This window comes from Argentina silus (genome assembly GCF_951799395.1).
Source record: "Argentina silus genome assembly, chromosome: X".
NCBI classification, from domain to species: domain Eukaryota; kingdom Metazoa; phylum Chordata; class Actinopteri; order Argentiniformes; family Argentinidae; genus Argentina; species Argentina silus.
This window is the reverse complement of record NC_139653.1, coordinates 12,355,136-12,378,735: the sequence shown is the minus strand read 5'-3', so window position 1 is coordinate 12,378,735 and position 23,600 is coordinate 12,355,136. Positions and strand designations below refer to the sequence as shown.

Sequence of the window (23,600 nt, the reverse complement as noted above, 5' to 3'; positions counted from 1 at the left end):
GCCAATTTATTTTAATGAGAAAAAATGCCAACCTGATAAAGAGTTATAGCGAAAAATGTTAAGATTTGAAAGGAATGTAAATAAAAGAGGAAATATGTTCGTACTGCTTCAGAGGGTGTGTCAAGTCTATCCTGATTCTACTGTTGTGTCATGTGCTCTTTTCCCACAGGTTCATCCAAGACTGATTCTGTCAGGTTTATTGATCATGTCACTGAATTCAGAAAACCCACATTAGGATTGATTGAACAAACACTACGGGATTAAACTTTAGCTAGTCAAAGATATTAGTGAATAAGATATTACTCTAAGAATGGGAGAGCACATCACAGCACATCAGTCTCATTTTCCACATACAGTAGTGTACTGTATACATACAGTAGTGTACTGTATACATACAGATACTCATATTACTTTCATTTAGCCACACTATTGATGACTGATATTGTGTGACTGTCCAATAGGCTATATGCATGTTGCTGTGTATTATGAGTGAGAAAGGGGGATACAAAAGAAGATGACCTCGAACTTGTCCTTAGCATGAGTCATATTCAGCTTTCATAAGAGTGAACCTTTTTCTAACAACATACATTTCCATTTTCACATACTTTTTTTTTAGGATATTCTCGTTTTCATGGCCACTACTAAACTGCATAGCTGATGATGATACAAAGTACATTTTAACTTCATCCTACGGTATTTTATGGATGGATTTATTTACAGAGAAAAGACTTGCTGTTTGGAAATCTTCTCTCCCAGTAATTATTGTGTTGCAAGAGCTGCTTAATGATTAAGTCAGTCATGGCATTTTAGTGGAATCTCAAATTGTCAAAATATAACTTTACTATAATTTAATGTTAAAAATGACATGACTGACTAGCAAACTGTGATATTCAGTATGTCCCGATATGTTTCAAATGACTGCCCAGTGCCTCCAGATGGACTCTGTCACTGTCCCCTGAAATGAATGTCAGCTCTAGATTAGTAGTCATCCCCGCCATCGCTTATAGCACTGTAATACTTCACCCCATGTTATCTTAGTGACTCAGTGTGCAGTAGAAAAAGCAGCCTCACTCACCTCTTGAATCCACCCGTTATCCGATTTTTGACTTTGGCGGCTAACATTCACACTCTAATGGATTTGATATGCATGTGCTGTGCCCCCAGAAGGTTAACCGGATAAGATCAGTCATATTTGGCCAGGGAGATGGGGGGGGGAGGGGCGGTGGGGGGTTAGGGGGGCTTAAAGGAAATATTGTTTGTTCTGTCTGGCGGTCTGCAGTACGACAGCCACTGCAGCTGAAGGAGCATCAGAGTGTGTCCCTCTCAGGGGAGCAGCGATCCGCCCAGCAGGAGGAGGGAGAGGTGGAGGAAAAGGAGGAGGAGGAGGAGGAGGAGGAGGAGGAGGAGGTGAGCATCTGCACCACTGAGAGCCTGCCAATCTGATTCTCTACACACACTCTCTCACCCTCCTCTCTAGTTTCATTACAGGAGAGTATGCTACATTGTAGCTCAGTGGCGTGACAGTGTTGAACTTATTTTGACATTACCTAGAGCACAGGCATGTTTATATTATGTATAAACAGTGAAGTCGTCTCTGTAAATTGATTGGGGCTGGCTGCCTGTGAGATGCATTGTAATTGGCTGAAAAAAATAAAATAAAAAGCCCAGGCTTCCCTGACACATATAGGGTTGGCCAATTGCTTCATTTCCCATCTGGGGCATACACAGGATTATACAAGTAGTTATTGGGTTATACTGACACCCCCTCCAAAGACTGATTACACTGAAAGGTAAAACTTGAATTTGTTAAAAGATATAGTAGCACTATTTTACAGTCCCCTTAGACAGTACATTGTAATAGCATACTTATACCTAAGTAATTACCTAAGAATTACCAGTAATTACCTAAGAATTACCAGTAATTACCTAAGAATTACCAGTAAGTACCTAAGAATTACCAGTAAGTACCTAAGAATTACCAGAAAGTACCTAAGAATTACCAGTAAGTACCTAAGAATTACCTGTAACTTTGGGATTCACTGTGGCAAATACCAGACACTACCAATTATTGTTTTCAAAAGTTAAACATTTTCCCTCTCAAAGTGTGTTATCATTTATAGAATATGATGCAGATGAAGCCATAGAGAAGCCAATTAAACGTAGTCCTTTATCTCCCTATCTGACTAAACCTGACTGAGCACTACTCTAGGTCCTTGTTATGGTGATGGGTATGAAAGCGCATGAGGTTAAAGGTCAAGTTGAAGTCACCCCCCTCAACATCAAGTCACTAGCAGCCACACAAGGTGGTTTCCCTCATCCCAAACTCATGTTCATCCACTGTCACGGGTATGCCCATGTGTCCTAGTCTTCAAAGCTCTGCTGCCTTAGATGTCCCATCTCTTAATTGACAAACATTAATATGCAAATAACCCATCTTGCCTCAAGTGGGAATTCCCTATGTAATGGTCAGATCAAAGGAAATTAGAAAGTGCCTCATCATACTGCCCTAACTGAGCTAGTCCATGTTACTATCTAAAATGGATCTACACTCTTTTCAACAGCACCTTCAACTCATAACTCGAGACTCAAATAACCAAGAGCAAAATCTAAACTATTCACAGAAGCTTTTTTTCAACTAATGCTATAATTACAGTATATTATGGATAGCCTAGCAAACTATGATATTTTCATAAGTTTAAGTGAATTTCAGAGTAGATTCAACATACAAACATTCACTGTCATGAGGGTCACTAGTACAGACCACACATTTTACAATAGATCTACTGAGGCATAGACAGCTTTGCCTCAGATAAACAGGGTCATCATCACAGCACTTTGGGATGCACAGATAAAATGGGCTATTTAATGCAGTCCATTAATTCATGAGTGTTCACTGGCCTAGTTTTGCACCAGTCATGTGTTGACACGTTTGTTTTCACAGTGTGAAGAATCTGCTTAGTACAATATCCAAACTGAACCCAAGCCCCTCCCTGTAGCCACCTCTCTGTGACTGCAGACCACTTCCAACTCTCCCCTAAACCTACGTCCATGAAAATAATGTAATCCTTTTGCTCAATAGGGTAATTGCCACAGGGAGAAAGATAAGAACTCTCTAGTCTACAGTCTATGATGAACCAGATGAGACAAGTGTCTGCTCTGAGCACCGCCAGGGACAATGATGTGGATGTAAATGACACAATGTTCTGTTAGAAAGAAGCTCTTTGAGTCTTTGAGTGGAAACACTCTCTTTATCAGCTCTACATTTAGAGTTCTTCACTGTGTCTCATACTGCTTCACATTGCATTGGGTTTCTATAATAGATGTGATCCACCATCAATAAGTAGCACTAGCACCAACTGGCGTCCAACAAAGAGGGACCCCAAAGACGGTGACTTACTGCACATACATTAAGGCAATCAGTGCTTTTGGTCAGTGAGAGGGGTGATCTGTATTGGCTCACCAATACCGTATCCTCCATCAAAGTGGCGACGCCGGAAAATCCTGGTCAGTTTCGGATGAAAGCAAGCAGAGGGATACAGGGTGGTATGGATGCGATACATATATGATGTGTCAAACATGTCTTACAGTATGGTCTCAGTTTTGGCCACTTGAAAATGTTCTTAGTGAATTTCTTGAACATTCATTTAATCAAATTGGAGCACATATTGGTTTAGTGTGTGAATGCATATCTATGACTGAATGTATTCATAATCTGTTTGCCATAGGCATGGCTTTTAATAGAATGTACATATAATCATAACAAGCTTGCATGTCCTCTGCTGTTTAATTGGCTGGTGTCCAGAACAGAGGGCTTCATAATACTAAGTTTGGTAACAGTTTTAGTGTTCTAAGAATTAAAGAACAGTGCTTTACAAAGTAATAATAATAAACTATTTTTGTTAATTAGTCTGATCAACATTCTGTAGCACTTGCTCAGGGATTACTCTGTTTCGGGAGTTAATACATGGATAGCAGTGGATCTTTGTACATTTGAGAACAATAGGTAACATTGGTGACCTGGGGGGACCTGATCCTCCCCACTACACAGACGACCCGAACAGAATTGTGCTGGCTCAGATACTATCCTTTCACATTATCCTTTCCAGCACTGTTACAGCAACTGGTGGAAACCTAACCAGGCAAGCTGAGTACAGCTTAGGCTGGTTTAGCTCAGCTTGGTTCGACTCTGTAGTGTGAAAAGAATACAAGTGTTCTAATTAGTGTACTCATTATAAACTCTCTAACCAATTGATTGATGTCACAGGCCTAGACACCTTAAATCTCAAGCTCATTTTGCACTTCAATTGCAAAAAGTGCTCCAGTGTTTGGTCAGTATTTCTTATCTATGACTCAGGTGACACGCAGGTCAGTTGCAGGTCTCATCTATGACTCATTTATGGTTACTAAAAGTCCCCTTTTTGTTACAATCCAACACTCCAAAACCAGGGCAGTGGTTTATACATGGGCCGTTACCAGAACTTCTAACATGGTGGAGTTACAGCAATTTAGCATGTTGCAACGAGGCCCCTTATGTGATTGCCAAGCTGATGCACTACACTTGTATTGCTGCTTTAGTTTTGCATCAAGGATTAACGTGATTTAGCTTTGAATAAAATGTTCATGCAGGCCTGTGCATCTATGTTGTGTAAGTGCAACTTTATTTAGCTGTGGGAAAATGCAGCTGGGACATGTTGACAAGCCTGTCAGACAGGGCAAAATGGTTTTCATTTGGGAGCGACAGTGGCAGGTCCCACAGGCCCATAAGGGCAGAGAGGTTAACCTGCCTTGGGGGTGCAAACACAGCATCAACATAACCACATTGATCCTGTCCCTCTAGTTCCCAAGACTCATCTCCAGAGGCAGCAATGGGGGGACCAAAGGATATATACAAACGATATATACAAACATCACACAAACTATATACACAAACATCACACAAACTATAGTGTTCAACAGCTGGAGGACTTCATGGAACTCATGTCACTGTACTGTATCCAATATTATGGTATATCAACATCTGCTGAGACCTCTCTGATTTGGCCAAGTAAAATCTTGATTTCAAGTCTGAGGGTTTTATAGATGGGGTCTATAAAATGGGTTCAATGAGAACTGTAAGAATAATTGGATAAAATCAGTTTCTACTCCGATATAAGTCCTATTGTTTTGACAATTGCTATAAATGTACAAATATGACAAATCCAGGTTGTACATTTTGATTATTGATCAATTATTCCTGTGTTTAACATTGCTTCCTTTTTTATCTCATTGTGCTATTTATAATGATTGGGAAATTCACCCTTAGGCAAGCCCACCAGACTACAGTAGTATGCACTGTTGTCTAAGCTCTCTGAGCAAAACAGTTGATGGATAGGGAGGTCACTTAGATTAGATATGGAGACTGCATATGACCTAGTCCTTTTAGTTCTGGTCAGGATTCTAGCTGTTGAATTTTGGACGAGCTGCAGATTATGGAGTGCTGTGTTCATGCAACCGGAAAGAAGTGCATTAAAGTAGTCTAATCGTGATGTAACAAATGCATGAACCATTTCAAATGCATGAACCACGCTGCATCCTGAGGTGAGATAAAGTGCCTAGTTTTTGAGATATTGTGCAGGTGAAATAAAGCTGATATACAGGTGTTATTAATGTGGGGAACCAATGTGAGATCAGGATAAAATATTACACTACAGACACATTTGCTAGGAATAACTAAACACCCCTCTAGATCTAATGAGAGATTTGGGAAATTAGAGCGGTTCTTGGGCCAAGAATCAACAACTCGGTCTTGTTGAGTTTAGAAGGAGAAAATTGGTTTTCACCCAGACTTTAATGTCAGCAACACAGGCCTCAAGGACAGTCAACTGAGAGACTTCACCATGTTTCATTGAGATATACAACTGAGTATCATCAGCATACTGTAGCAGAGAAAGTTGATGCCATGTTTACGAATGATGTCACCCAAAGGGAGCATGTGCAAAGAAAAAAGTAACAGACCCAGAACAGAACCTTGTGGGGCACCGTAATTTACCCTAAATCTACTCATCATCTATTGTATGTGTACAAGTTGGTGTCTCGCGCTTAAAACCAAGAGAGCAAGTCCACATAAGCCAACCCAACTTTGCAGTCTGTGTAATGAAACGTGATGATCAACAGTGTCGAAAGCAGCACTTAAATCAAGAAGCACAAACATGGAACAGGAGTCAATATCTGAAACCAATAGAAGGTCGTTCAGACCTTTTACCTCAGTGCTGTGTTGTGGTCTGAAACCAGATTGGCAATGCTCATGGACATGATTACAGTTTTAAAAAAATGTGAGTTGTTGTGCCACAACTTTACCCTCAAGTAATTTAGGCAAAAAAGTTACATTTGAAATAGGCCAGCTTTTTCAGTAAAGGCTTAACTCCTGCTACTTTTAGAGAGTTAGGCACATAACCAGATGTAATGTATCCGTTCACTGTATAATGGACAAGATACAGTAAGCTATCCTTGCACCAGCAAATATTATTTGAATAGTTTTGTGGGCGAGGGATCAAGAAGGCAGCTAGATGATTTAGCACTCAAGACCAGCTTAGACAGTGTATCAAGGGAAACAGGTGAGAAATATTCAAGGCTTTGAACAATGTTTTGCTCTTGACACTCCTGTACCAGCAGTGCATGTAGAGGATCAGTGAGGTTTGGTTCATCACTTTTGATGGATATATTAAAAATGTGGTCCCTGACTTTATCTTATCTCATCATTGAAGAAAATAAAAACCCCAGAGCTAAAATGGGCAGGCACATTGCCAATAGATAAAGGTTTGCTTTTGGATAGCTTAGCAACAGTGTCAAATAGGAATTTAGGATTATTCTTATTCTCCTCAATGAGAATGGAGAGATAAGCAGATCTTGAAGAGTTGAGGGCTTGCTTATACTGTATTTAGCTATATTTCCAAGCAAGGTGGAACATTTCTAATTTGATACATTTACTTTCAAATCTTATTGACGCCCATTTGAGGGTGAGTTTGAGACACATGGTTGTCCCATAACTCAAGTTTGTGTCTCAGTGTAGAATTAAAAGCATCAGTCAGTAAGTTGATTGACTGAGGATCCAAGGGGTGAACAGGAGCATGGCCCAAAAAGGAGGTCATGAGACTATCAATACATTTCTGCGCTGTCTCAGAATTAAGCGAGAGGGTGGCTTAATTATCTGAAAGTACAGGAATATGAGGGCTGATATTTAGACTTGATATATGAATTCCCCTGGTTTAGGGAGGTGGGTTGGCCCAGACACATGTTGGGCAAAACCAACAGACTCAATAACAGACAGACATGCCTTACTGAGTGAGTCTGACTCATTATCAATGTGTATGTTAAAATCTCCTGTGATCACATGACATTGCAAGATCAGATAAGAAGTCACCAAATTCTGAGAAAAGAGGTGTAGGGGCCTGGGGGTTTGTAAATGGTTACAAGCATGAATGATTGGGAGGGATGCAGGAAGACTGTGCTCTGGGTGCATCCAAAGAATTCATGGCCAGAACTTCAAAGGATGAAAACTCACTCCCAGCCTTGGGTGTGAGAGTGAGTCTCAAATCATAAATTACAGAAACACCCCCTCCTCTACTGGATGTGTAGGGGGTTTGGTAGTTTGTGTGACCTTGAGGTGAAGCCTCATTTAGAGATGTATTTTTTAGGCTTAAGCCAGGATTTAGTTAAACTTTATTAGTTATTTAGTTTAACTTTACATAAAGTTTGTTATCACTAATCAGGCCATTGACAAGGGTCGTTGACAGGTGACCTAACATTCAGAAGGCTAAACTTGAGATGTGATTTGCTTATGGAAGCACTACATGGGTTACAGGCAGCAGGTGGACCTGATGGTTACACTATTAGGAGGATAAGCACCTTGATGAGTTTTGTTTTTGCTAAACCTAATGCCAGGAGCAGAGACAGACTCAATGGGGTAGGGTATGATCAGATACTGGGAGAAGACATGACTCATCAGCATGTGGGGGAGGGGGCAGCTGTGATTTGATCCTATTGAATCAGGAGTTGTCATAGTTACGACCATATTCTATGTTCCTAGACAGAAGGAGGGCACCTCTATTGCTTGGGTGAAGACCTTCCCTCTTTAGGAGGCCAGGCTGTGACCAGTAAGTAGGCCAGTTGTCTATGAACGCCACTCCGTCAGCCATCGGTTTAGGGAGATGAGCCTGCTGTGAATGCTTTGTGATCTTAGATTGCCTCAGTTGCATATCATTGGTGCTGACATGGATGACAATCTCTGAGAACTTCTGCTTTTAGTTTGCTAAAACCTTCAGGTTGGCTTTGATGTCAGGGCAGGGGATTCTAACTTCATATTTCGAAGGAAGGAGTCTCAGAAAACTAGGGCTTTCTCAGTGGGAGGATGGCTGCTTTTAAGTCCCCCTGGCCAGGATGTTCATTGTAGATGATGGATCTTGAATGGTTTCTGTGATACATGAGGTATTCTTCCCTATCCATCCCAAAGGAACAAAGAGTCAAGCAGAAAACCAGCAAAACATGAATAAACAAAGGTGGACATTGCTTCTGAAATCAGTGTTCTAGTACAAAAACGCGAGTGAGCACTTTATTTTGTTCTTCTATCTCTCAATATGTTTTACCCAGCTCTAAATGGTTGACCTTATTATTGACTGACCTACAGTATATCTCAAATGAATAATGACATTTGTAATGATTTCGTGTTTTGTTTAGAACATTCTTCTAAACAAACATATCCCAAAAAGCGAATAATAGGTGCACTGCACAACAATACATCATATTTCTGAACACAAAACTATCCTTGCTTTCCCATACCAGGATTTTAAAGGGTTTTTATAAATTAAGTTTGCCCTCCATTTTTCCTCAAAGGGTTGCAGAATACCTCTTCCGTATCCTGAGTACAGACTTACAACAGTAAGCTATGTTCATATGGTATATTTTGTAGATCCATGAGAATGATTCTATAATTCACAGTATCTCAAGAATCAGTATAACATGTGAGTGAAAATAGAGTAACCTCATTATTCCAGGGTGATAGGCAACGCTGGGGAGGGCTTGTTATTATTGCCATCTGTTGAGAGGATCTGATCTGAACAGCATTATGTCACATGAATCACATGAACATCTGGACCAGCTGAGAACATGAAAAGCCCACATAGGTAGAAACAGACAAACCACCTGACATCAGATGCTATTAATGTGATTTAGAAAATGGGGTGTGAGCTGGGCACCTCAATGTTCCTACTAAGAGAGGTCAGAATGTGTACATGGGTCCATGATTTAGCAGACATTAATTATGCTATAGGCCTACAGTGGCCATGTTTTTATGGAGTAAATGATACAGACTGCAGATATACATACTCACTATCTTATTATGGTCTAATAATGACCGCTGCGGGAAAACTGATCAATGTAGTGGCATCTATATCTACATGGTCTCAAAGTGCATGGTACACAGACTATAATAACGTGAATATGTGGACTCTACATCAACACCATGACGTTTAACCTCAAAATCACTGTGTGAGCAACAATTAGAATGACTGGAAAAAACGTACAAAAGGTACCTAGGCTATTCCTGAATAGTTATTACAATCACTATAATTGTCCCCCACAATGAAATCGGGGAGGGGACTGTGGATCAGTCTCCGTCCGTTCCTACGTCACACGCGATATCTCCGACACCACCGGGACAATTTTGACGAAACTTGGGTGAATGTGCGTCTTACCATAGAGATACAGCATTTACAAGATTACACTGTGGGGGACAACATGTTTACTGTAGACCTGTTTGTATTAGTAATTAGTAAGTACACTAATAATACATTCAGAATTCATATTTATTCAAAATACATAAATTGCCACCATCATTCATAGTCAAATTACATTATGCTCATTCTTTGCTAGAATAACATGATAGCAAATCAATCAATGCAATAAAAGTTAGTCAAGTAAGGGCCAGGCCGCATATGACAAGGTAACTTAATAAAACAAATTGTTATTGGACAGCAACAGTTAATTAATTGATGACCAAAATCATTTTGCAGGGATGAGATCATTTTGTATAATCTCAGCAATGTTTTCATTCAAAGTTTCCAAGTATTATTTGTTCTTTGAATTTTTGCCATTCGTTAGTATGCATAATGTGATTTATTAAAAGTAATGACGCAGTTAGAAGATAAAATAAACCCATATCGAGCCATGAACAACATTACAGAAATTTGCAGAATAAAAATTACCAAGCAGAATAAATAAGAAACAAAAAGCTTTGAGAGTTTCAAACATCCCCTTTCCTAATAACCTCATCCTCTTGTATTAACAGAAACATTCAATAACACAAGATAAAGATAATCAACAATTTGAGAATCAACCATGGATTTTTTAGAGACCTGTACAATTTAGTTGGTCCTGATCACATTTGAAAATAACATGCAAATACCCACAGTAATACAATACAACTGGGATTTCACTGTTCTGAATACAGAGACACCTTTCTGAGTGTAAGACAGACAAAACAATGAAATTGTTCCACTAATACTTGAAAAAAAATAAAATAACACTCAGTAATTTACCCTTTACAATAAATCTGTATTGTCACAATGTGCGATATGATGCAATCTCAGTAACAGAAAGTTTAGTCATTTCTACTGCATTTCTATATTAAGAATCCTCTCGAATATAAATATATCTTTACCAATTCCAATGTCAAAAACACCATCATAGAAGCAACAATTACAGATGAATCAAGATTAAAGGTCTCTTGTCAGTGCACATATTCATCATCACTCAAGTCTGAGTCATCAGCCTCCACTTCACCCTCGATCACAGACTTCTTCCCTTTGCAGCAGGACACCACCAGACCAATGAGGAAAACCTACAGGTTGAAAACATACACAATTACACAATATACAGGAAATATATAGATATTCAATTTTATGAATATTTGTTTTATTCAAACGCTTAATAACAGCTAAGGTAGCCATCATTCTAGCTGATAAAACAGTGGTCTACATATTACATTACATATATGATTTTACAGTTATAGTGACATCATCAGCAGTATTTGAGAGACTACTGTTGAGCAAATCTTTCAACTTACCCCAATGAACACCCAGTTGCCAAAGTAGTAGATGGTGCTGAAGAACCAAAACTTGTGGAGGAAAAGGTATGACCTTGTAACTGTGCATTCATCTACAAGGTGAAAATAAAAAAAAAATAAAAAAAAAAGAGAGATAAATAAACAGCAGATGTCAATGTAATTACAGTACTTAAAATTGCGCAAATAATGTATGTCAGTCAATACCGTAATACCTGTCATATCAACATTTTATATAGCAAGCTTAATTGTACCCAATTACAATTGAAAATATGAGGACAATAAACATATAGCTATTATGATCTTATTGTTCACAGGAGCCATATTAATGGATCTAATTAGTTTCTGCTAAAGAGCGCAGTGCACCACAAAGTTTTAGTGGATATGGGCACTACGTTGGTAATTTTGTTCAGCAAAGTTTCAGTTAGCATAGAGACGGAGGGCAGGTCTCTGGTAATAAGTGGGGATAATTGAATATGATATGAATGTCCATTGTACTCGCCAATCAGCAATGCGCACAGTTCCATGATCATTGGGGGTATCATGCAGTGTTCATAATATGCTAGTTTATATTATTTTCCCCTCCCAATATTACCATGGCTGATAAACTTTCAGGATGATTCTAACAACCGTCTTTTTAGTTTGCGCGTAAAGGCTCTCCAAATGTAGTTTCTATGAAGTAGGTATGCATATTTTCCTTTAATCTACAGCATATGTTTATAAAATCGAACCCTATTTGATTTGATACCTTATCAAACATATGCACAGCTCCATTATTTAATTAGTAGCGGATGAGATCAATGTATGCAACATTGGTCGCTTGATGTTCTAGGGAATATAGTTTACAGAATTTAGTAATGCGAGAATATAGATTAGGCCTACTTCCACATGTTTATATATGGATGTACTGGTGGTATGAGGAATTATTCCTGCTGTGCCCGTTATGATTACAAATAACTGTCGATTTTCCCCTATTGGTAATAATTGAACGTGGAATAGGTGTTTGAATTTAATTTATCCATTGTCTCTTTCATTCATCCATTCATCCATCCAATCTACCAACCAACCAACCTATCTCACTTTCTTTCAACTATCCAGAAAATCTTCATTAACCCTGAGAAAAGCTTACTGATACCGATCACATTTTTAAATTATTAAGTTGTTTTTTTAACTCCAAAACCTCTCATCCGGTTAACATGGTGGAATGTTGATTTAGGCCAACATTCTGAGAGCCCCATTGTTACTGCAACTGCTACGGAACTTTCAGGACCCTTAAATAAAAACAATAGGAGGCCTGTAGAACACATTTTTAGAATGATTACACAACAATGCACTCTCTTGGCTACCAGTTCTACCCCACTGAAGCCATTTTCAACCACTTAACCAACCAACTATAACACTCTCAACCACTCAACCCTCTACCCACTCCACTGAACTATCTCAGGCTTATCCTATCTATCTATCTATCTATCTATCTATCTATCTATCTATCTATCTATAGTATCTACAATTATATCCAGCAACCAAACCATCTCTAAATTTATCCGCTACCATAATAAGACTCACATTCTTTCAACTGCCCAGCAAATCTATCTATCAAAACATCTTTAAACCTTTTCCACTACCAAAATAACACTTTGCAAGCCCACAAAGTTTCTTCTGGAACTTCTTTTTCTACTTCTATGAGCAATTAAAGTAATTATAGTAGCATACGGATGTCGCCATTATAAGAAAGCCCCCAGAGACACCATCCGACATTAATTACAACAGTGCAGCATCTGCTTGAATCATGGTGATAATGCAACAGTTAATGGGATGTATGCAGAGCCATCATAAACCAAAAGCAGAAAAAAATGACAAAAAACTGGCACGCATGCACCTTCTCATGAGTCAATAAGGGGTGAAAAACTGGCTAAGTAGCTACCCACAGGCAGATTGAACTGAGTTCAAGCTCATTTCACATGCTAATGAAAGAAGCTTAACTGAATAATGCTAATCTTATATTGCTGTGGTTGAGACATTTTAGAAAACGACCTTGCAATATTTCAGTGAATTTGAAGTTCACAAACTTTGTCATGCAATAACATTCCTGTGACTTGAACTAGTCAAGAGCTGATATATAAAACACTAAGGGGCCCGTTTCCCAGACACAGATTAACCCTAGTCCTGGACTAAATAAGAATTTCAAGACAACATTTCCATTGAAGATGCATTTTAGTCTAGGTTCAGGCTTAATCTGTGTCTGGGAAACCAGCCCTAAATAGCTTATCAAGAGTTGGTTATAGATATCAGGCCTTAGTGAAATAGAACATTAACAGCAACAAATTGCTTGTTATTAAACATATAAAGTTTAGGCTAGTTGTAGAGCTCACTGTTTGACACATACTAGAGTATACTTTTAGGAGGCTGTTTCCATTTTTGTGACATCAAGTAAAAAGAGATTTAAAAACATTAAAAGATGCAGAGTTACAGTGTATGTACAATAACATGTGACAAATCAATGCTTGGATGCAGTCTCTATAATTGCGGAAGCAGAGCACTTGCTGTGCATCCGTGCTAACAATGCCCCCGTCTGCACTTAAGTGCCTGGGAGGGGCTGTTAACAGTGCCACGAAGCAGCGCCTCAGGCTAACTTGTCACAGTAACTGGAAAAGACAACAACTATTTTGGAAAGAGGTAAACTATGTCGCTGTCACTGTGAATAGGTTTGACGCCTGGATACAGTAACTTGTAAATTAAGTCATAGTTGACAATCTTAACAAGAAGCATAGTTCATATGTAGGTATATACACTCACTGAGCACTTTATTAGGAACACTATAACAATACTGGGTAGGGCCTCCCGTTGCTCTCAAAACAGCCTCAATTCTTCGTGCCATTGATTCCACAAGATGTTGGAAAGATTCCTTTGAGATTCTGGTCCATGATGACATGATTGCATCACGCAATTCCTGCAGATGTTTCTGGTACACTTTTAAGCTGTGAATCTCCCGTTCTACCACACCCCAAAGGTGCTCTATTGGATTCAGATCCGGTGACTGGGAAGGCCACTGAAGAACACTGAACTCATTGTCATGTTCATGAAACCAGTTTGAGACGGCTTTTGCTTTGTGACATGGTACATTATCATGTTGGAAGTAGCCATTAGAAGATGGGTAAATTGTAGCCATGAAGGGATGCACTTGGTCAGCAACAATTCTCAAATAGGCTGTAGCATTCAAGCAATGATTGATTAGTATTAACGGGCCCAAAGTGTGCCAAGAGAACATTCCCCACACCATTACACCACCTCCACCATGAGAAGGTGTACAGGTGTTCCTAATAAAGTGTTTGGTGAGTGTATATCAGTGAAGGTAGAAATGGGAGAATGGGCTCATTGTAATGCATGGAATGTAATGAGGAATGGTATCAAACACGTGTGAGAACAATGAACACATCCACCAGCCTCCCCTGATATACATAGAGATAGAGTTGTTCTATATCTATGGGTATACAGTGGCCTGTGTATAATGGGACAGTTAAGCATTTTTTCGTCTATACTCCAAAAGTTAAATCAAAAGTAATGGGACCATTGACTTGACAGGTGTTTCTGGTAAGTCAGGTGTGTTCTGTCACATCATTTGTGCAGGCATAAGAGAGCTGTAAATGTCTGGTACTGATTCTAGTCTTTGCATTTGCCTTTGGAGTGCTATTGACATCTGTCAACATGAGGACCAAAGAGGTGTCAACGAAGGTCAAGGAAGCCATTACTAGGCAAAAAAAAAATAAAATAATAATAATAATCAGAAACATAGCCAAAACCTTAGGCTTGCCAAAATCAACAGTTTGGAACATCATTAAAAAAAAAAAGCACTGGTGAACTAATCGCAAACGGGCTGGTAGGCCGAGGAAGACTTCTACAGTGGTGACTGAAGAATGCCCACCATAATTAAGAAAACCCCCAAAACAACTGTCCAACAGATCAGGAACACTCTCCTAGGTAGCCGTGAATGTGTCAGAGACTACCATCCATAGAATACATCACCAGCCAAACTACAGAGGCTTCACTGCTAAGTGCAAACCACTAGTTATGGTCAGGTTACAGTTTGCTAAAAAGCACCTTAAAAGCCTGCAGAGGTCTGGAAAAAGGTCTTGTGGACAGAAAAAAGGGACATGCCCAAGATTTACAGCATACCAACTGAAAAATGGTGGGGGGGGTTTATGATTTGGTCTTATAGCTGCAAGTAGAACTGGCTAACTTGTCTTAATTGATGATGTAACAGTTGACAGCAGCAGCAGCAGCAGAATGTATTCTGAACTGTACAAAAACATCTTGTCTACTCGAGTACAAGCAAATGCCTCCAAATTCATTGGATGGCGCTTCATCATACAGTAAGACAATAACACCAAACATACTGCCATAGCAACAAGGGAGTTTTTCAGGTCCAAAAAGCGGAAAGTTCTTGACTGTCAAGTCAATCTTTAGATTCAAATCCAATTGGACATGCATTTAATTTCTTGATAATAAGATTTTATCAAAAATACCTGCAGTACAAGCTTAACAAAACATCACCAGAGAAGATACCCAGTGCCTGGTGGGATCAATGGGTCGCATACTTCAGGTAGTTATTGCTTGCAAAGGATTGTCGACCAAATACTAAACATAAGTGCTTAATTTGGACATTATATGAATCTGTCCCTGTATCTGTACTTTTGGTACCGTGAAATAGGTGGACTATGTATAAAGTGTTGTAATTTCTGAATGGTGAAACCAACATGTACACCCTTAAATAAAAGCTGAAAATCTGTACTTGAACCTCATAGTAATTGTTGGATTTCAAATCCAAACTTTTGGAGAATAGAGCCAAAAGAAGAAAAAATGCTTCACTGTCCCATTACTTACGCATGGCACTGTATATCTAATTTGTGATGTTTTATGGTAGAGGTGAGAGACGGTAAGGGCCAGAGGGCAACCACTACTGTTCTCTTGTGGGAGGTTTTAAATTAAACAATTAATGAATAGAAAGAAATAAAGAACAACATCCAAACTGTAAAACATAACAAAAAAAACCCACTCAAACTAATCTAACTATGAGACAGTGTCTGCAAACAAATACAAGGAGTCCTTGTTACTCTTCATCACAATGCATCACAAATGAACCATGCAAAACATTTCAGCCTGTCATATGAACAGCGAAAGTTTTGCAAGCAGGGGAAAAGGCAAAGGCTCTCGGCAGTGCATCAAAAGCAAGGCCATTTCATAGAAATGGGTAAACTCTGTAATTCACTTGTCTGGGGGCCTGTTGTATCCATGACAGGGTAACAGAGTGGTCAGAGGCTCTATTCAGCTCTGAATAGAAAGGAGGAGAGTGAGGAGCAAGCGAGACTGTTGGTTTGCCCTTAGGCTTTGATGGCTGGTATTCCAAGTCTTAGCAGTACAGCCAGTCCCAGAGAGGAAAGGGAGACAGAATCACAAAAGCACCAAACTGAAAAGAGATCTATGTATAACTAATACATGCTATGAGGAATGTGTAGATCTCGGGAAGCACAGAAACGTTGTGATCCGGAACACAGACAGACTTTTCCAGATAATATAAGTTGGGGTGAAGATTTGTGGAACATAGATGCAAAACACTGGCTCTCTCCCAGAAATGTAAGGGACCAGCGCTTGGAGGCAACATAAGACCCCATAGAATTCCTGTGGCTGTTTGCTGTGCAGGCTTCTTGGCATGCTTCCTTTGATATGATTTATTGGGTTAATAGGGAGTGCTGCTATTTGGACTGTAAACACTTCCCCATGTGAGACAAACACTGAAGAGAATTATAATGGCAGACCGTTGGAGAGAAGCTCACTTTACTTAATCAGTTGATTCTCACACATCCCATTGATCATCAAAGCTTGTCACTTACATAAGCAGCCCAATTCTTTTTTGTGTGACAGCACAGCCAATCTACCTGAGTGAGGCTACCACAGTGGATGTAGTTTTATATTTTTTCTATTGAAACATCTGCAATAAAGTACTCTCCCCTTTCTTGACATTTAATCAACAATTGATTATGTATTGTTTGACAGTTTCAATAACACTTAGATAAAGACAACAGTCTGATAGCCAAAAAAAAAAAAATGAGTCCATTATAAAATTAGCAATATAAGTGAACTGAAATGAACACCTCAAGCGAGAAATGCTAGTCACATAATCATCTCTGTTCCCTAGCTCTGAAAAATGCCCTACCATTAGAGAGGCTTGCATATGTCCATTGATGCTGGTAGAAAGGCGGCCTGTATGAGATGAAGAGAATATGTGTCCTGTCTGGCTATGCTAGAGAGCCATCTGGAGCATTAAGACTGACCCTGCTGAGCTGCTCCTATCACACTGTTCCTCACACTGACTGAGACCAGGCATGGCTACTGGACACTGACCGACACCAACATTTATTTTATAATTAGAAGACGGTTGAGTGGCCTGAAATCCAATGGTAGCCATTGATCACCCCGAAAACTAGCAACATAGGTTTCAAATTTTGTAATACATATTTTTTAAAGTAGCTGGACAACAAAGTGGAAGTAAGTGGGAAGATATTTTAAATTGCGTAACAAATGATTTTATTATGTGTTTTGGCAATTATTCATGAGCTCTGAGGATCTTGTCAGACTGCGCATGTGCGTTGTAGTCACTCTCCTTAAATAACAGATTTATTTAAGGAGAGTAGATTGGCGAGCTAACATGCTCCGCTCTGTGCGGCGAAAATATTGTAAGACCCTGGACATTACACATGTTTAGCTAAAATAAATAAGGGCACTTCACAGCCCACCTACTGTTTCCCAGCATTGAAAAACTGGCCCAGTCCTTCATTTTCCAGAGACTGCGGATGAAAATGGATGCCAAGTGAACCCTCTGGCTCCTCCCATCTCTGTGCAGAGACAGGGCTCCTTCAGGTAATTGTTTCTTTCAGAGACATCCCTATCCCTGTTGTACCCAATGCATGTCCATTCAAATGACATCTACAGCACAACCAAGTTAAAATGTTGAGGTTACATGAAAAAAAAGAAGGAAAAAAAGAGGAAGATATAATTAATTTCTAAGTGTTAATATCATAACGGGGACCAAGTCTGAGTTGTCTAACCCATATTAGAACAGTAGGGTATGTTGAGATAGTATCTGGGAGAGTTAAAGAGCCATGAAAAGGGGTCAGTCAATGCTTATGTGGCACCAACTAAGATAATAGGTAAAGCAATCCCATCTCACCTTCCACCTTCCCCCCACTCTTTCTCCTCCACCAAGTTGGCCATCTGCAGCTCTCCAGCTGCTCACTTGAATTACAGGGCTCAGAATTGGACTCACAGATGGTTCTCAACAGTGGTCTGCCTAAACAAATTATCGTGTACACCACTGACCCAGTTCACCTTGAAATCGCAACCGGTCCTCGATGAGAACATGGGCTGCTTGCAAGCGCAGGTAATACAGCCTTCAGTCACGATGCAGAGGCGAGCTCTGGTCTCTCTAACATGATGCATTATGTATGACAGCTTTTATCCCCTCCTCCACAAACACACACACACACACACACACACACACACACACACACACACACACACACAAAGCATTACAGAATCTAAAGAGGAATGCAGTCTTTCCCACATTGCTAACAAGAACACTATCTGGGAGGCCATTTCTTCCTTTTTTAATTCCTCTCCATCAAAGGCATACCTTACTTTTAGTCCTTTCTCTTCTGACCATAAACAAAGACAAGTACCAGGGTCCCCTGAGAGTGTCACTTCAGTCTTATGAACCCCTGCTTGGCTTTTATGGCACACAACTTTTCAAGAATGAAACCTGTTGTTTGAAATGTTCAGCAAAAGCATGCATTGAATTCTAGTACTACTGCAGATAGAACTGGTCAGTGTGAACTATCGAAGGAATATTTCATGATCAGTGCACTCTGACTGGAAATGGTGCGAAACTGAAACATTGAAAAAACAATGTTTAATATAAATGTTCTGTCCAAAAAAAAAAAAAAAAGCTTTTCACATCAGGTGTAGTAAAATAGCTCTTGAAATCTGCTAATTGATGTACACTCCCAGTCTACCTTAACCCTTCTAGAAAAGTTAATAGTCTGTCTATCTCTATGGAGCAAAGCCAGACGTTATGCTATTAATTGAATTACTCTTTAATCATCTACTCTGTTGTAAAGCTGTGCGGTGTAATTATAGACTGTTCTCAGTGCCAGAGCAGGATTTGGGGAGTGAGCTCAATAGAGTGAGTCAGATGAGCAACCCTCTCCATTCTGGATCGGGAGAAAAGGCTTGATTGAGCGCAAACACTTTTGCTTTATTTAGCTTCCTTGCACTCAGCTCATACAAGTCTCAAACCTGTGTCTTCTGTATTGTCAATACGACGGCCGTGTTGCCGTCACCGATATATATCTGATGGAAACCAACTACACCACCGAAAAGCTAGCAATTCGATGGCACTGGTGGGGGTATTTCAAGAGTTTACCATCTCAACTCGGTTACACTCACAAGTTGCTGCAAACAGTATTGCTGACTCACACTCCTAGCTCACACAGATATTAGATCTGTGTCCTCTGTAATGCCTCACATGTGACCTTCACTGAAATATAGGATGGAAACCAACTAAGCTAGCAATTTGATGGGGTGGGTGGGGGTATTTCAACTTGCAGAGTAAGTTTACTATCTCAACTCGGTTACATTAGATTAGATTAGATGATTAGATTCAACTTTATTGTCATTGTGCAGAGTACAAGTACAGAGACAACGAAATGCAGTTAGCGTCTAACCAGAAGTGCAAAAAAGCAGAAAGTGCAGTGTGAGCAGTATATACAGGTAGTGCAGTATATGAGCAGTCTAGTAGTGCAGTATAGTAGTGCAGTATAGTATAAGTAGTGCAGTATATGAATTAGCAGTAGCATTATAAGCAGAATAAATGAATAGGATGCAGTATGTACAGTGTAGCAGCGTATGAGCTGTATAGGCAATACAGTCTAGCAGTATGTATGTATTAACAGTAACATTAGGGTAATAGCAGAATAAATATGGAATACAGTATAAACAGGTATGTACAGATATGTGCAGTGTATTAACAGTAGTATTAAAGAAAATATAGGGATATGTGCAATATGAACAGTATAGACAGATTATGTACAGTATAGACAGATATGTACAGAAGAGCAGAGGTATGGAGTAGGAGCAGTTTGTACAAGTGTGGATATGACAAGAAGTATAGGCAATTCTTTCCATGGCCCACCCAGGGGAAATGCATTGTGGATAAATATAGGGCAGCATGCATTTCTAAAGGGTGTTACAAGATACCAGTCTTTAGAAGCCTTTACAAGGTAGCTGTCATAAACAATACCCATGAGTCATACAATATACTGTAATACTGTATGGTACAAGACACTAAAAATGAATTATACATGAGGTGGTTCATAGAATGTGTTACCTGAGAAAGTGTAACTATTAGCTAATGAGAATAAGTAAATAACCTTGTAGTTTATACAGTTGGGCCTACTCATTGCTGATGGGAATAGCAATGATGCCCATGTATGTTTCTATTGCATCTATTGGACAGCAAACTGCACTATATTGTTGCAATGCAGTATTCAGTCGATCCATCAAAAAAAATTGGAAAAAAAATCTATATTTCAATTGATTAATACAGAAGAATACAGAACACTGTAAAAGAAAAATATGTAGTGTAAGAGGTAAACTGTATTTATGATGGGTTACCACAGCCATTGCATATGACAGTTTTAGTTAGCTTAATCCTAATAGGCACTGAAATTGAATCCAGGTCCTGAGAGCAAGGTTGACGTGCTTGGCCATAATTGCACATGAAGGATATCGCTCTCTGGTCCTAACCAGCTACCACTTCTCATTTTTATAGCCTCAATACGCTCGGCCGTTTAACAGCACTGTCATCCTGGAGCTCAAAACGGTCCAACTTGAAACCCCTGAAACTCACTTATAGGCCTCATAGCAACCTCACACGCTGCCAATCACACCATCTTTAATTAGAGATAGTTATAGAGGTAGAGATAGAGATAGTTATAGAGGTAGAGATAGAGATAGTTATAGAGGTAGAGATAGAGATAGTTATAGAGGTATAGAGATGTTCTATAAATGTCTCTATAACAGGGGAAGTGTGAGAGTGCGCAGGGGACTGAAAAGGAAGCTGTTTGACTAATCAATAGAGATGTTGCTTGTCCGACTGCCATTTGGTGAAAGCTCTAAGCTTTGATGGAGAAAGCTTAGCAGACAAAGACCACAAAATGATGTTGGACGGTGCTCTGAGGGAATAACAATGATGTGCAGACTCACAAAGAAGATGATTAGCCCTTGTGTTAAGCCTATCCAAAAGAAAAGCATCTCTGAAAAGCAGATCTGGTGTTTTCATGTCTGCCATTGATAAGACTGGCCAGATCCTGGTGATGTGTAGACAGTCATCTGTATTCAGATTAGTGTCCTGTGATGAGAGTTCAGGGAATCTGCAGACAGATTGTAAACTCATTCCTCAAGTTCAAATACCCCCATCCGTGCTGTGGAATTGCTAGCTTTTCGGTGGCGTAGCTATATTCCATTGGGTATTTGGAAGAGACTGTCACTGGCAATACAGAGGTCGGAGGTTCAAGACTTGAGTGGAGCACCTCGGAATGTGAGGACTGTTTGCAGCAACTTGACGTCTGTTTCACAGACTCTGGATGACCTCTCAATGATCAACTAAGTACCAATGCTATAGGTCACAATAAATAACAAAACACAGACCTCCCTTACAATTTTATCACACTATTTTGCCCCTGAGAATAGTGTTTGCAAGAGCTCAAAACTTGGCACGAGTTGTATTTATTCCTGAAAGCTCAGCAAAAGAGGCAATTCAAGTGAGTGAGATCCTTTTTAAAATGCTGCTCAAATCTACAGAGCTTTTACTCTTTCAATAGAGATGTCAAGCAAATACATGACTCTTGATCATATTTATATAACTTTATTTTGATGGTGTTTTGATGTATCAATCTGCATTAAAAAAGCAAGCAGATATGCCTTGCAACGCAGTGCTATGCTTTGATAGCATAGGGGAATAGGTAGATTACAAGATGCATTCCATTCATTAAGAACAAAGTGAAGGGATTCTTGACTGACACATGCTATTGTGGTAACATTCAAAAAAAAAAAATCCACTTGATACTGATACAATTAGAATTGATTTGTGTTGGGATGGAGGGAGCCATGTGCTGCAAATTGCAAACCTAACATCTCTTGGGCTGCAGATAAAATCACAAGAAGATCTTCTCCTGCAGGTCTCTGAGACAATGTTGTGGATTCAAACAAGATGTTGCTTAGTAACAGAAGCCAGTCTATTTTTTCTCTGAAAACAAAAGCCAGACTATTATCTGTTTTATTATGTGACTACAGCTCTATGAATATTGTGAAATGACATTACACCTTCAATGGCAACTGTGTGGGCCTCAATTTAGTAAACAATTTGCTTCGAGGACACTTCAATATGTGACAATGAATACAGGTGTTGTGATATCTAAAGTAATGACACACTTTTTGAAGTAGTGGACTTTGTTTTTACAACACTCAGTGCCATAACAGGCTCCAATTCGAAACCTGATGGCAAAAGTTTGTTTTGTTGACATTGGCCAAGCAGAATTGTCGCAGAACATACTATGGGATGGCTGTTGCTAGCTGCTGCATTCTGGTTTTACTATGCAAACAGACATAATTTTAAGTATTGCCATGTTAATTATGGATAAGTACAAACATAAAAAACAATTATCATTGTCAAAGGGTTGTTGAAGCCAGATTTCTAACATGAATGGGGCCCAGCTTTACTGAATCACAATCAATCCCAAAAAATATTCTCAAATCAGCAGGCCCCAACAGTACTGTACCGAATATCAGTTAACTGGCCTCTCCTCACCAGCATATATCAATGCCTGAAGCTTTTCATCTAAGTCTGGTGCCACTCAGCAGCCAGATAGCAAGATTCCCAATAGCATTTACAGTAATCAGATTTCCATCACAGATTAGAGACAGAAGAGGGGAATGTTTTCGCCCCCTCAAAATAGCTTCATGCCCCATAAAAAATCCTGAGTAGAAAATACTGTTTAGGATGTCTGGGGCAATGGCAACCAATTTCTGTGGATTTGGTTAATCTCTATTATGCTGAGTGAGTAATGGCCCAGTAATGACCTTAGAGAGATAATAGAGAGCTTGGCACTTAGCACCTGCTCACCAAGATGTAAGAGCCATTACACCACTGTAGCCCACTGGCCAATCACCAGGTGACTTCAACCCTGCATGTCATCTTTTGGTTTCCATAGATCTTCCATGTGCACTTTCAAAATGTGCACTTTCAACTTACTAAGTTTCAAGTAGTTAAAATGTATAATGAGTTTCAAAAAGTTGAATACAAGCAGCTCTTTCCCTCTACCTCTCACTGACACTGCTACCTCTCCTCCCAAACCCACTGCGCTATACCAGGTCTCTGGTTTATCTGATTTTT

The 23,600-nt window shown here is 39.5% G+C and overlaps 1 protein-coding gene across 1 annotated transcript in view; it reads right to left on the bottom strand.

The window, feature by feature from the left end:
- Positions 1 to 9,821: 9,821 nt before the first annotated feature.
- The window catches only part of lmbrd1 (LMBR1 domain containing 1), a 74,872-nt gene continuing 61,093 nt past the window's right edge, over positions 9,822 to 23,600 (bottom strand). The window contains exons 15-16 of the mRNA XM_083694912.1: positions 11,099 to 11,190; positions 9,822 to 10,873 (exon numbers count right to left, since the gene is read on the bottom strand). Coding sequence (XP_083551038.1) covers positions 10,763 to 10,873; positions 11,099 to 11,190 — 203 coding nt within the window. The 3' untranslated portion in view covers positions 9,822 to 10,762. The remainder of the gene's footprint in view (positions 10,874 to 11,098; positions 11,191 to 23,600) is intronic.